Genomic DNA, 14,711 nt, shown 5'->3' on the forward strand with positions numbered 1-14,711 from the left:
CAGAACGTGCAAAAGACCCAGCTTTCATTTCGCTAAGATAGAAATATAAAGTTAGTGGTTGCAACTGGAACAGTTTCAGATCTAAGGCTTAGTTCGAATTTGGAATTTAGCTTACCTTTTTAAAAAACAGGATAAGCCATTAGCGCATGATATTAATTATTACAAACTTTGAAATGGGGTTTATTTTTTAAAAAAATATATATATAAAAAGTTTTTGAAAAAAAGAGTTTGGATGTTTCCGTTTGGAATTGCAGAAAAGAACAAAAATGGAACTGGCGGATGCATTTCCAACTTGTAAAATCACTCCTTTATTCACATGATGCCTCACAATCACAGGTTCTGAAGCTGTGATAGATACAGGTAAAGTACATTTCAGCAAAGCAGCGTCCAGTGAGATACACATGAACAAAGCATGGAAATCAACATTTAACAAGTTTTTTTCTCCAGTTTCCCACCAAATTGGAACTGAACTCTGAAACTCGTTGCAATTACAAATCTTTAATCCATCAAGAAATATTAGACTTGACCTTTGGGACACTATTTTCCCTGAATTCGCATAGAGCCACCCACAAGACTCAACTAGCCAGTTCATGATGCAAGGAATGTTGATTGATGCCTGCCATGTTCTTGGGTTCATTTCACCGCGCAGCAGAATCGACATGCAGCCCATCAGAGCAAGGATAATAATAAAATAAACTGCTTACTTATAGCCTATTTATCAGCTCACTTATATAGTGGTTAACTTTTCACTATAAATATATGGTCCACCTGTCTGTCTCACAGATTTTCTTGGTTCTTGTGCCTAAGCCGGCTGTAAACTTACAACCCGCTTCTCATCTCTCTCCTCTCCTCTCTCATCCACCTCAGCATTCAGCCTTCTTATAGCCCTCTATTATACTTGCTCTCAGCCACCTAGAAGAGATGGCCGTGCAAGCATGCATATACTCACCTTCCATTGCAGATTGCAGTTGTGCTTATGTCATTGTTGGCCATTTGTGACATACTCCATTAAACTGTTGCTCTGTAGTTTACTACTGAGTATCCATATGCATGCAAAATGGAGCCTGCACATGCTGCATCTCAAGTCACCATGTCATCTTGTAAAAAGTAAAAATTTCACATCAGAGTCACATGGTAATAAGCTAGTACTCGTTTCGGACAACGATACGTTCTCCAAAACATATTTTTGACTATGATTTTTTCTATTATAATACAGAAAAAACAGTAAATATTTAATTTTATCAAAGTATTTTTTAATAGTAATCTATATGTCTTGTTCTAGTGTCTACAAACTAAATATTTTAAAAGTTATTGATAGTCAAAGTTATAATTATTTGACTTCAACCATGTTTTAAAGACTAAAACATCAAGAATTATAGAGCCAGAGGGAGCAAACTATTAAAGCAACCAGCTGTGTTCTTCTCTTCTTGGCAACTCTTTGGACTTTGGAACTAGCTATACTAGCTAGCCATGGTTAACAAATCCGCACGTCCTTTGATGGATCCTGCCTAGGTCTAATATATTCATGGTGGAGCACTCACATTGCTGCCTGCTGCTCCATGAATAGATTTATTCATCTTGCCTGGAGATCTGAGAAGCATAGAAGAAGAATCTCATTTAATGCCAATATTATGATCAATGTTGACTTTTCACAAGATTGGATGGAGGAAGAAGTTACATTACCGCAAGATAGCCGGTTTGACTGACAGTACACTTCCAATCAATTTCTACAAACTAAAAAAAACGGCACTTCCTACTTGCACATTTTGAACCTTGAGATGGCTTAGCTCAATCTGGACCATCCGGTGCATCATTAGACCATCCATATGCAGTCAGTAGTAATCCCTCCCGTAGCTAATACTCTGCAGTAAGTGCAAGTCAATGGACAGAACATCTTTTATTTTTTTTATTAAGGCTATGATCTTTTTTTTTATTTATGCCACAGTTCTAGTGACATTGAGGGAGAAAACACATCGTTTTCCACGCGCACGCTTTCAAAACTATTAAACCGTGTGTTTTTTTAAAAAATTTTCTATAGGAAAGTTGCTTTAAAAAAAATCATATTAATCTATTTTTAAAATTTAAAATAGTTAATATTCAATTAATGACGAGCTAATGGCTCACCTCATTTTGTGTATCTTCCCAATTTTCTCGATCCCCTCCTCCTCAAACTCCCCTAGAAGTACTTCAAGGTCATGTGCATCAATCAGCAAATGAGTGCATCACCTCAAAGGCTCATCTCTGTTCCCTCCTCCATGCACAAGGGTCTCCAAAGCCCTATAGTGTTCCCAAACCCAAGAAAGAAGCTCCAGCTCCAGCTCTAGCTTCTTTCACAATTTGCTCCAAACAAGGTAGAGCTCCTCCAAGATCCTGCAAAGGGATCACTGCGAGAAGGCGGTGCAAACGGGAGCAGCTGGTGCGGCGTGCAGAGGGGAAGGTGAAGGTGAAGGTGATGGATGGGAGCAAGTACAGGGCGAAGGGCTCTGCCATGGCCGGTGCCAGCAAGAAGGTTGCCTATGTCCTTCTGCTGCTGCTGGCGCTGGCCGCCGCGGCGCTCAGCGTCGTCGTCCTGCACAAGGTCAGGGAGCGCCGCGCGTTTGCTGTTCTTCTCCGGGAGCGCGACCGGCAGCTCATCTCCACGCGGATCCTCCTCCAGGTACGGTGATGGATCATGATGCACTTTACTGCTATTTCCATGTACCTGCATTGCACAATGTCTTGCAAACCTGTTAGTTTCTGAGGTGTCTTGTTTAAGCGAACAAAGAAGCATATACCAGATGGTCATATCTCAGTTGTTATTTGTAATAACTAGAAGGTGCAAAGGAAATTATTCTTCCTCACAACCAAACTCCAAATTTTTAAAAATTAAGTAAATGATATATTTTTAAAAATATCTTAAAGAGAGTAAAGTTTTACAAGTTTAAAGCAGTTGACGACCTGACAAGCTGTTCTTACTAACAAACCGTAACCATTCTTTGTTCTCTCTCTCTCTCTAATAGGATGATCTCCTTTAAATCACAAATCTTGACCATGATCACCAAACTTAACTACAGCATTCAATATATTGGTGTTAAAAGACCATTTCTCACTGCACAAGAACGTCTTTTTGGAGTTGGAGTTTTAACAATACCAGCAAGTACATTTGCTGACTCTGAAATGTGCACTTATTTTATATTTGTGACATTACTGAAATGCATAATTTTAATGCAGACACTTATGTATTGAACAATATTAGCAACAAAATTTTGGGCTCGAAGCATAATATGAACCCAATCGAGCCAACTATGCATTACTTCCCGATGCATAAAGTCTGTCAACTGTAACAATTAGGGTGCTCTGTTTTGAATTCTTACCATTGAGAATGCTAAACTGAACATCATTCTGTTCAGTGCTAGACCTTATAAATAATCTGAAAAATTAGTCCCAGTATCGCCAGACAAGACCATTTCTTTTCAAGGGTATGTAAATCAGAGCGCTATGCATTACACACTACTTGAATTACCCCCAATTAATATGTAATTGCGACACTGAAACCTGTTTGTGACTGACAACCATCTATTAAAAAAAACTAGGTTATATTTTCTTCGTGCTTCCCACAGTCCATGTAACTAAGAATATAGTGTTCCGAACATTTATTCATTTACTATTTAGAAATTTGCTAATTTGTATGAACTGTGTTCCAGAAAAATGGTTTGATGGTAAGAATGTGCGTAGCAAAATATTATTTGGCCTGGCCAGCTTCTGTTTTTGTTTTAATTCAACAATTATCCCGTGAATGAGTAGCTAACTGCATGAACACTGCTACATTATCCTTCCAGAAAGAGAAGGCGTTTAACAAAGAGATGAAGAGGAAGTTGGAAGAACTGAAGGCCACAACATCTTCCCTAAGGACTCAGAAGACAGACCTGAAAACGAAGATCAAAGGACTAGAAGCCACAGCCACAACTCTGAAGAACAGAGAGAAAGAACTGGAAGCAGCTCTCGCAGAGAAAAATAGCCGCGTCAGTCAAATGGAAGCAACTCTCACAGATAAAAACAGCCACATCAGACAAATGGAAGAGAGAGCCGCAGGCACAAGTCCTGACCAGATGGCAGCTCTGATGGAGCTCCTGCAGCAGAAGGAAGCCGAGCTTGAAGAGATCAAGGTCAGGTTCCAGGATTACAAGACAACGGAACGGAAGAGCGTCGGCAGTAAGAGCACTCATGTTCAATCAAACAACGCAAATGCAAGACCTGACAATGCTGTAGTCGAAAAGGTCACAAGCTCCAGTGATGCTACACCCACTAGAGCAGAAGAAAAGAGTTCTAAGAATACCACAACAGCAGAAAGTAGACACCCAAAAGACACATCTTTAGAAGAAAAGCAAGTGAAATCTGCAACTAGCAAGGAAGAAGATGGCTTACAAGACAAAACAGATGATGCCATTGAAGATATTGATGATATTTACGGGGAAAGTCATTCAAAGAAGATCGAATTTCCTCGGCGGAACAAAAAGTTTTTGACTAACAGTGGAGTAGACAGCCAAGATGAAGAACTGCATAGGATAGAACACCCAGGGAACTCCCTAGACCAGGACAGTGATCGCGTCAGGTACAATAAACTGTTGGAGAAGGAAATTGATAAAGTTTCTGGTGAAACCAAGAATAAAAAGAGTATTGATGGTAGTTTGGAAAAGATATCCAAGCATAGCTTAGGTGATGCCAATAAAAACGGATTGAAACAAACTGTGGAAGACATGGCTGGTGGTACTGCTGCTGTGAAGCCCAATATGTCTGTAAATGATAATGGAACTCAACAACAGAATAAGAGACCCAAGAAGAAGAAGACCAGATCCAAGAAGAAGATGATCGATTCTGCAACTACTAATAGTAGTAGTGAAGTTACAAAAGAAAAGTAAGTAGATGCCACATCAATCCCAGAGTGAGTTTTGGATTTGAAAATTCACTGCACTACAATGACAGAAACCATGGCTGAAGCCTGAAGGGAATATCCTAGATTTTTTTTATAGCAGTTGTGAACACCAATGCTATTTGATATGCTGGAAAATCTCGGAGAAACGAAGGCCCAGGAGTAGCTGAGAAAATGTACTGATGAATTTATGTCTCAGAACAGCGTATGACATGTTTTCTACAACATCATGATTGGTTGTTGTCTTATATGGACATGGTAACACAATGATTTTATACCTTATTTTGTTGAGAAAAACAGTTTTACAAGTAACTCAATAGGTCATCATAAATTTTCTACAATGTTGGAACATTTGGGTACCGGAAAAATCACCCTGCACCTCATGAACACTGCAAGCAAGTTTTGTGACCACCACTCCATTGTCGAAACTCAAATTACTCCAGCCCACAAAAAAATTTGGTAGTTTTTTAAGAAACTACTGACATGTCACATCCAGAACTTGTTAAGAAATATGTATCAGTGTGACAACAAGTTTGACATGGAACAGACCACAATGCAGATTATGGGACATCAACGCAACTAATTACAAGCACAAAGTGAACAATTTTAGGCCAAAATAATGTCTAGAAACAAAAGGAACTAGCTAACTATTGCCATTCAGATTTACATATAACATCAAGAAACTAATGAGCATTCACATAGATAAATACAAGTCGCACAAGAAAAAGTGTATGCATTATTTATTGTGTTTAGAAGCGTGCAAGCCCAAATGTTGTTGCTGAACCTAACAAAATTCAATTATATGCAGCATATAATGGCGTGACCTTCTTCAGATCTTGATCACTCACTATTGATATCAACCATAACAAGCATAAAAGCAGCTCCAATATAAATTTAACAACTAAATCCCGTCTGCAATTGCTTTTCTTCACAATTAGGTGAGCCCAAGAACACGGCAATAACAAGGACAGTGCAATCCTTAGTTGCAATTCATGGTGAAATCAAATAATTAAAAAAAATCGTCGCGGTTAAAATAAACTGATTTTAACTTACTACACACGATGGAAACACGATTGGGTATGGATAAATTCATAAATCCCCCAATTCCATACAAATCAGGAGGAACAAAAAGAAGAGAGAGACCTGGAGAGCGATTGAACAGTCCCGCCAGGATCTGATCTTTCCGACTAAACTGAACTCCCCGGCATCCACCTCCGGGACTCCCGTGGCCTCCCGCACCGCCGCATCCCGTCCATCCGGCCGGCCGGCGGCCGCCATGGTCGCCGGCTCGCCGCCCTCCTCGTCTTCCTGCGGTCTGGGGACCCGTTGGTAAGAGAGGGATAAAAGGAGGGTTTCGTTGCAAAATCTCTCTTCCCCATCGCCTCGCGTTTTGATCTGAGCCGCACAGGGGAGATCGAACGGTCGAGATCCTGTCACGGGTGGAGTAGATTGATAATACGGGTGTAGTTCGAGGGTCTCTTCGGAATTAAACCAGTCGCGTGCTCGAGTGGGATCTTGAGGCCCACTTATCGGTAGCACCCGGTGGCGGCAACTCGCCGGAGACCGAACCGCTCGCCGGAGAAACCCCCCCCCCCCCCCCCCCTGGCCGCCGTGAAGCCACGGCGCCGCCAGAGCTCGCTTCTAGGAGTCACTGGGTTCTACACCACTCAGTCCAATCAAACCAAGGCGAGGGGAGTGCCGCTCCGCGGTGGAAGCTCAGAGATCGAGGGAGGAGGAAGATGGCCGGTTGGCCGCCGCCGCCGCCGCATCTCACGCGCCGGCGGCCAGGTGGACAGGCCATGGCGGCTCCGCCCATTCTGCTGTTTGCTCGGTGAGTTGCCATAGATGCTTGCTAGAGCTAGGAACCCAACTAACAATATGGTCATCACATTCTTTGTTTCAGTAATTGCAAACTAGTCTAGTCTCCTTGGATGAACCGGATAACACATACAGATTCAGATATATATAAAGATTCAGTTAAATTCTCAAAAGGAATAGAATGTAGCTGAAGGCTTGCATCAGCTATCCATTTTGGCCATTGATCTCATTCACATCCTAATCTCATCTTCTTCTTATGGCTCCATATCTGCCTGCTATCTGCTAGACAGAGAACAATATCTTCAGATAACCTGTACATAGCAGTTACAGGAGATAACTTGAATGTAGTTCTGAATATATCCATCTGAATGTTGCTGACTACTACAAAATAGTGACAACAGAGAGGCAAAGCTGCAGAGAATTTTACTTACAGGAGCTTTGCCTTTCTTGCCACCATCATCATTGTTCTTCGACGGTGCGGTACGGTAGAAAGAACTCAAGTCTGTTTTTCTCCTTGAAGATTGAGAGCCTCCATCGACAGGAGCTGGCCTCTTCTGGCTTGCTTGTTGAGAGTGCTCCTTGTCCTTGATCATGGAACAGCAAAAGCAGTTCAAGATGACATTTGGCAATGATACTAGAATTGAGCTACAAGCCTACAACTGGTTGACGATATTTGCAACAAGAGAGGAAAACAATGCATACAGAAATTTCGATAAGTTCATCTGATTCATGAGTATCTTGTTCCTCATTTGATGAGCACTTCAATTCCTGAAACGTGCTGAGCGTGTTCGTTGGCAGGCTCTGAGAGCACGGCATGATTTCTGATCCTCCCTTGGAGAGGAGGGGATCTTCATTCATGCGCTCCTATGGAGTAAGAATTAACAACACCCTTTTTCGCTATCTTTATTTTTGGCTGAAATCAAATCTAGTATATGCAGAAATAGAGTTCCTCTGTACCTGCATACACTGATCCAGTTGAAGTACTATATCTTCTTCAGCTTTCAAATCCTTTGTTGCAAACGTCAACTTTTTCTGCAATCCCAAGCAAACAGTTTTTTCATTGCAAATATGAGATATCCTGAATGGAACTATATGATGGTAATATCTTACTTTTGCTGCATCAATATTTTTGTCCAGACAAGAATGAAACGCCATATTCTCGTCCTTGTTGACAAAATCATGCAGTGCACTGTCTAGGTCATTTTTGTCAAGAATCTGCATATTCTGTAAAACAAGGATTAAATGCGCCAGTGTATTTTTATTTGTTTCCACTAACCTGGAATTATCTAAAGGAATGGATATCTGAAGCAAAATAGACCTGGCCACCATGAATTAAAAGGACACCAACATGATACACTACTAGACTTAGACCAGGAGAATGTTAAATTAGTACCAAGTTACTCTCTGCAATTAATTCTTCAATACTTTGCTGATCCAGCTCATTTGGTTCACATTCTTCAGAACCACCAGTGTGTTCTGCAATATAAAGAGAGAGTGAACAACACATTACTCAACAAAGATTAAGATGCATTTTTCCAGTCAATTAATATCAAAATTGTTCCTAATTCCTAATTATTTTAGTGCAGTTAACCTGAAGTATATTCCCATTTTTCATGAAACATAAACACGTACCTCGTGTTCGATTCTGTTGAGCTGATCTTGAGAAGAGAATAATGTCGTTTGGGTTTGCGACCTGTAAAGAATACACCAGTGCAGCATATGATAAAGGATTCAATAAAAAAAAAGTATATGATAAAGGAGGCATGCATCAGTAAATTTCATATTAGTGGTTGAGGTACCTTTCCGACATACTTCTGACCAAACCGCTGTGGAGTTATTGTCGAAAACCCAGAGTAGTCCACCTTCAGAAATTTGACATAAAGAATTTATACAATATTGTAAAGGAAGGTAATATTTTCTGAAGAGCACCCTATTTTACCTTTACTCTGACTAGGGGAAGTTTGGGCTCTGATCCACTAATTGCTGTTTTATCGATAAGATTGCTCACCTGAAATAACTCTGTATTCAATAGTACTGCACATAGGCTGAAAACTACAATTCGCAAACATCCAATTTCTAACATATTTCCCATTTAACATGAGGACATATTCAGACATTCAGTGAAAACGAGCTAAGTGTTGGAAACTCATGAAAATCATACCTAGAAGTTTTGTAAATTCATGAAACAATTACTAGAGATATGTGTATATATGAAATACATTCTCACCAAATCTTAAGTTCAAACTCAACTCTATTTGGGAGTAACAAAAAAGACAAATTTTGAATGAATATTAACAGGACACTATTTATCTGAAATTTGTCATTTTTGTTTCTCTCAAATAAAGTTGAGTTTTGACTTGAAATTTGGTGAGAATGTATTTCATATATACACCTATATCTAGTATTTTTTTTTCGTGAATTTACAAAACTTTTAGGTATGACTTTCACGAGTTTTCAACACTTAGCTCGTTTTCATAGGATATTTCCCATTTAACATATCATTATTGAACTCCAATTGAATGATCAATGTCCTGGCCATGTTTATCAAGAAACTGTGTAGAAGTATTTTTCGAACAAAAACTATGGGCTCAAAACTTACAATGTTATCCAAATGCTCATAAAGAGCTGCTTCGTTATTGAGCTCAACACCCAATTGATCTTTTAATTGAACCTATATGGTATGCTACTGATGAGAATCTTCTCATTGAAAGTAAACATGAAGTAAGTAGAGAGTGAAAATGGCTTACTTCGGCATATTGGAAAGGTCTAACTGATTTTAATGGTATATTAGTTTGCTTGTATTGCATTCCCTGATTCAAGGGAAACATATATAAGTGATTAGACAATGATAAAATAGTATGATCAATACACCATTCTGCAGTAGTGTTAACCTTGATTTCCAACAAAACAACACTCTTTGGCTTTGCTTCAGCATTGCTCAGTGAGGTAGCAACTGAAGAACCTGGATGGATAATGTGAAAATCTTTTCCAGAAACCTCCTGCAAAGTTTAGCTAGATTAAAAATAAAAATAACACTTGACAAACATTAGTAAGAAATTTGCAGTAGCTCAAAATGTGTTACCTGGTGATCAATTAGGCATTCATGCTCATGGCCCCATATTACCAAGTCAAGAAAACTTGGCAAGAGCTGTTCATTGATGCCATTTGTTGAGCTTCCCTTTCTCCTGCCGAAATTAGAGAGACAAATTGTTGCTAGGAAGCGCAAGTGAAAAAAGACAACAAAGAATAATTATAATCATGAGCCACTTTGCATACCTTTTCTGATGGAAAACAAAAAGATTGAACCAGTCATCTTCACTGTCTGCTTTCATCCACTGTATTTTGTAATGTGTCTGAAAAACGATATATGCACATACATGTGAAATTATTCATAATCAACAAGTTAACATCTCCATGTGCACAACACGAGAATTCTTCAAATCGTAATCATGCACTCTTTTTTTATTATTATAAATACCTGTAACATCAAGCTCAATTTCTCATCCCGAATGTTACCAAGTCCATATAGAGCAACAGAAGTTGCACCCTGAATCAAGAAGCACAAGTCACAGAATTATTATCTTACAATTGTTGATTACTTGGAGTTGTGTATAGAACAAAATAAATTTACTTTTTTTATAAATACTGGACAAACTGATATTTGATCAACATCAGAACTGCCAGGATCAACCTTCCCAAAATAGTTCACAAAATTGCAAGCAGAAAGGATGTCAGTGGCAGACAGGCCATCCTACAAATAGAGAAACCAAATTCGTTATAAGTTGAACAAAGAATTAAGACCTTGAGGATATACTTTCATGAGCAGAAATGCATAAGTGTTTGTGAGATTTCAAAATTTGTCCAAATAGTATTACTATGTGTTATCCATACCACTCCTGCTGGGCCATCATGAGTCCCATGTACGGTGAAAACAGGCAAGCCAATGTTGAAATTTGGGTCTTCAAAATTCACTCGACCAAACCTGAATGACATCATAATGTGTTAAGTTCTGAATAATAGTTCAGTAGCCAGGAATAAATAATTGGCTTGGCCTTCTTAATATATAATTAGATGATGATTAGCTAAAGCCTAGTGAGATAAAGTAACAAAGTTGAGAAGTTAATTCAGCCGTGAAAAGATCAAATAATTTAATTTACTGCACCTGTTCTGCAGACAGGCTGCCTGGTCACTGACCACCTGAAACTGCACCTGATGGTCATTCAGGCAGTAGCTTCTTATGATCTCCATGCTCTTCACCAGCGTAGAAATCGAAGGTTTGTTCTCGTGGAACAAATTCCCACCAAGAAGGATGAAATCAACCTGCAAATTTAACAGTGCATCTCCAACCATCATATCAATTATCAAACAACTCGGATTATTTAAGGTAGAAGATGGAAGCTTTTCATTTGTTATTTTCAGCTAAATTATGAAACTGAAACTCTGCATTCTATGTACAAAGTTTTCTTGATGTGGTCCATTTGTTTCAGTATTTTTAGGTCATAGGAATATAATGGTGGTGTGCATTCTCGTTAATCCAAACACCAGGAGTTATTCTTCTACTATTTTAAAAAAATCAAACAACTCATAAACCTGATCATCACAAACATAAGATGATATTTAACTTGGCAAAAATAAAAACTGAATTAATATCAATTTTCGATAAGATATTTTTCGAATATGTTGGGATACTAAGGAGAAATTTAGCACCAGTATTGATAGAGAAGAAAATTGTGAGAAAACCTGGGTTTGAGGGGGATCAAACTCTGGCCAATGGCATGCCCCTGGTAGCTCTCTACCAGCCAGGCTACACGTTGTTCTCATTTTTTGATAAGATATACCTTGTTTATAACTGCTAATGAGCAGATCTCCTCAAAAGTATCAAATGAGTCGAATCTTCGGATCTCGTCCTTCTCTAGGTAGCCGAGATGGCAGTCAGTCGCCACCAATATGCGCAGCATGCTATTTTCTTCTTCATCCCTGAAGAACAAAACACATATATCATTGCAAGTAACAATTTAGATCATTGCAAAAGAATAGTATTGTAACAAAAGATAACTTGTTTAAGAAAGGATAGAAGAAAGGGGAAAAGGAATTAATGCCGATTTTGTGCTGATGATGAAACAATTGAGCACTTATTTTTAAAGTGACCCTTGGCAATATTTATTTGGAATTCATGGTAGCTTGTACCTTTAATCTGAAACCAGGAAATTATATAGCCCACATGTGTTGGGACCTGGATGCATTATTTTGATAAAGAAACACAGAAAATGATTATTGGAGGTGTGGTGTCAATCATTTGGTCTATCTGGAAAACAAGAAATGCAACATGTTTGCCCCCATTCTTTTTAGCTATTTCACCGAATTATTACCACAGATTATTTGCTCCACGCCTCTAAAATACGCTTTCTAAAAAATATATTCTACTATATGTATTGCTTAGACTACTTGCTTTAAGATTTTTGTTAACTTTATTTATCAAAATATTCAATTTATCCCTATAAGCAAGTAGATAATCCACTGCCATAATTCATTCAATGCATGATTTGTTTCAAACGGGCACGAAATGAACTACCAAATGTTCCAATTGAACTAATACACTACACTTGTTTCTAGCTAGATTTCATCTTGGTCAAAAGGAGGAGGAAAAGCAAAGAAAGGTGCAAATGCAGGACGCAACTATTTAAGCGGGTGGCTTGTGAAGTACATGGATCAATGTATGGTTGAGGGCTTAATGCAAGACAACTGCAGGAAACCGTAGCTGCACTGTTTGGAAGCTTCTTGTTGGAAAGTTGAAATGCAGCTCATTTTGAGCTTCTCATGTATGCATAAAAACTCCTTTGATGTAATGATGTAGTGTGGTAATTTTGAAGGATCTTTGGCTTAATTAGACTTTGCTAGGTATGCAGAATGGTGGATTTGACTCTCACGCTGAATGGTGGGATTTATGGTACCAAGTTACCAGAAGTGAAAAATTTAATTGTCTTCGCAAACTTTTGTCTTTTAACCTTCATTTCTAGTGACAGAAATGGGAGAAGTGTGCCTCTCTTCCTAAAAAAAGATCATTGCAACTCAATTCATGCAGGAGTAACTTCTAATGAAAGGAGTTAATTGAAGTACATGTTCAAACCTATGGATTGTATTATTTAATATAAATATAAGTTCTAATAAAAGGAGTTAAGAAGCGTACTTCTACATAATGTTTACAAATCAACCCCTCAGTACCATGGACACTAGCTTTAGTTGCTAGTAAAACCGAAAAATACATAATAAAACTATGATTGCATCGAATAATATATAAAATATATGTACCATGATGCAAAGCTAGCATGCATTGTGTATGTACAAGAAAATATGTTTTTATTTTACACTAGCTGCAGACCCAAACTTAAATATGTGACATATATATGTCATGTTGATTGAGCTATAAAACATTGTTCAAGCCATCATATTGTATCAAATGGAGTGATCTGCCAGCTACCATTTTCAAATGTTTACAAATGGACTAGATATCCAGTTGTTAATAATTAATTGTATATATATATCGATATATTTCCTATATGCTTGCATGCGGTACATATGATACATAGCATACTATATTCATCATTGAATTCGTGTAAGAAATGACAAGCCATGCAATATCCCAACCCTATCTTGTGATCTACTAGCTTAACTTGTTCCAAATTAATTAGGGGGTTTCTGACTAGCAGTAGAAAACCAAACTAATAATAAAGCGATAAACAATTGATTATGTATATATCTTAATTACATTTCGGCGTCTGGTTTATAATGGCATATATATTACCATTATAATATATATTTTCAGGTATATATACATTTACATTTTTACACTAATTAATTAGCTGTGCTAACGATCATTTGTATATTTAGATGTTAGTTTGAGAAGTTAGTTTTGCATATATTAATTACACGTAAATTAATTAATTTACCACAGGTACTCAACTAATAGATCAGGACACCAGAACGATGGCACATCGATGCTCCTATAGATACATATATATCTAGCTAGGTAACCCCAAATAATGAATGAACTCACACATGCATCTAGGAGAAAAAAAAACACCCCAATTAACTCTAATATAATATATACGAGCATATGCATACATAGTTGAGCATATGAGTATATGACAGTATTTATGCAACAATAATGCAAGTGCAAATTAATTAACTTGGGGGGGGGGGGGGGGAGAATCAATATATATTCACTCAGATCGATCGAGCTCACATTTGGTATTATATCTTACGCCTTAATTAGCTCGATCGATCGATCTGTGGAGATCGTCAACGAGACGACAAGAAACAATGTGCTCGATCGATCGTTCGACCGCGTCGTCGCTGCCGCCGCCGGCGCTAGCTGACGGTCGATCTGCCGGCCGGCCGCGGAGATCGCTCGCCGATGCAGCTAGCTAGCTAGCTCTCTCGCTGGCCGGCAGCAAATCGATCGAGAGAAGAAGAGAGGAAACAATGGCGATTAGCTAGTTGCGCGCGAGGGGAGCTGGATTTCGATCAGATGAGCAGATCTCCTAAAGAAGAAGAAGAAGAAGAAGAAGATAAAGGATAGCTCGCGAGCTAGCTTATATATGCTCGTATATATGTAGCTGAATAGTCAGTCAGTCAGTCTTCCAGCTTCCAGAGCAAGCCTCGCTCAGCTGGTGATAGCTAGCTAGCTGGGGCTACCCTAGCTACCTTACGGGCTCATCGTTTCAGGGTGTGTTTAGATTCCTTTTTTTTTTTTTTTGCTAAAAATATCGCAACAAATGTTTGTACACATGCATGAAGCATTAAATGCGGACGAAAAAAAACTAACTGTACAGTTTACATGTAAATTGCGAGTCAAATCATTTGAGCCTAATTGCGCCATGATTTGATAATGTGATACTACAATAAACATTTGCTAATGATTTGTCTCGCAGTTTACAGGCGGAATCTGTAATTTATTTTGTTATTAGTCTACGTTTAATATTTC

General features: G+C 38.5%; 2 protein-coding genes and 1 long non-coding RNA gene across 4 annotated transcripts; 1 reads left to right on the forward strand and 2 right to left on the reverse strand.

Moving 5' to 3' along the window:
• Nucleotides 1-312: 312 nt before the first annotated feature.
• On the reverse strand, nt 313-6,255 carry LOC127781286 (uncharacterized). Its single transcript, XR_008018972.1, has 4 exons — nt 6,053-6,255; nt 2,125-2,701; nt 1,684-1,862; nt 313-1,590 (listed from the first exon to the last, which is right to left on the reverse strand). It is a non-coding gene; the product is annotated as an uncharacterized LOC127781286 (long non-coding RNA).
• On the forward strand, nt 2,453-5,884 carry LOC127781285 (uncharacterized). The gene is made up of 2 exons (XM_052308223.1): nt 2,453-2,656; nt 3,819-5,884. The coding sequence occupies exons 1-2, from the start codon at nt 2,453-2,455 to the stop codon at nt 4,896-4,898; spliced, it is 1,284 nt and encodes a 427-aa protein (XP_052164183.1). The 3' UTR covers nt 4,899-5,884.
• Nucleotides 6,256-6,956: 701 nt separating the features above from the next.
• On the reverse strand, nt 6,957-10,883 carry LOC127781299 (double-strand break repair protein MRE11-like). 2 transcript variants are annotated; one of them, XM_052308239.1, is made up of 5 exons: nt 8,121-10,883; nt 7,838-7,951; nt 7,685-7,759; nt 7,430-7,591; nt 6,957-7,311 (listed from the first exon to the last, which is right to left on the reverse strand). In XM_052308239.1, the coding sequence occupies exons 1-5, from the start codon at nt 8,232-8,234 to the stop codon at nt 7,030-7,032; spliced, it is 747 nt and encodes a 248-aa protein (XP_052164199.1). In that variant the 5' UTR covers nt 8,235-10,883; the 3' UTR covers nt 6,957-7,029. The 2 variants fall into 2 exon arrangements, with proteins under 2 accessions (XP_052164199.1, XP_052164198.1); XM_052308238.1 differs by having other exon boundaries at nt 7,685-7,951.
• Between the last annotated feature and the right edge of the window lie 3,828 nt (nt 10,884-14,711).

Source organism: Oryza glaberrima, chromosome 8, assembly GCF_000147395.1.
Source record: "Oryza glaberrima chromosome 8, OglaRS2, whole genome shotgun sequence".
NCBI classification, from domain to species: Eukaryota; Viridiplantae; Streptophyta; class Magnoliopsida; order Poales; family Poaceae; genus Oryza; species Oryza glaberrima.

Excerpts from the sequence above, each read along its gene's own strand:
- LOC127781285 (XM_052308223.1), top strand. The coding sequence starts at position 2,453 with ATGGATGGGAGCAAGTACAGGGCGAAGGGCTCTGCCATGGCCGGTGCC. Across the intron at positions 2,657-3,818 it reads CCACGCGGATCCTCCTCCAG|AAAGAGAAGGCGTTTAACAA; the intron begins GTACGGTGATGG and ends TTATCCTTCCAG.
- LOC127781299 (XM_052308238.1), bottom strand. The coding sequence starts at position 8,234 with ATGTGTTGTTCACTCTCTCTTTATATTGCAGAACACACTGGTGGTTCT. Across the intron at positions 7,592-7,684 it reads AACTGGATCAGTGTATGCAG|GAGCGCATGAATGAAGATCC; the intron begins GTACAGAGGAAC and ends CTTACTCCATAG. Across the intron at positions 7,312-7,429 it reads ATGAACTTATCGAAATTTCT|GACAAGGAGCACTCTCAACA; the intron begins GTATGCATTGTT and ends TCCATGATCAAG.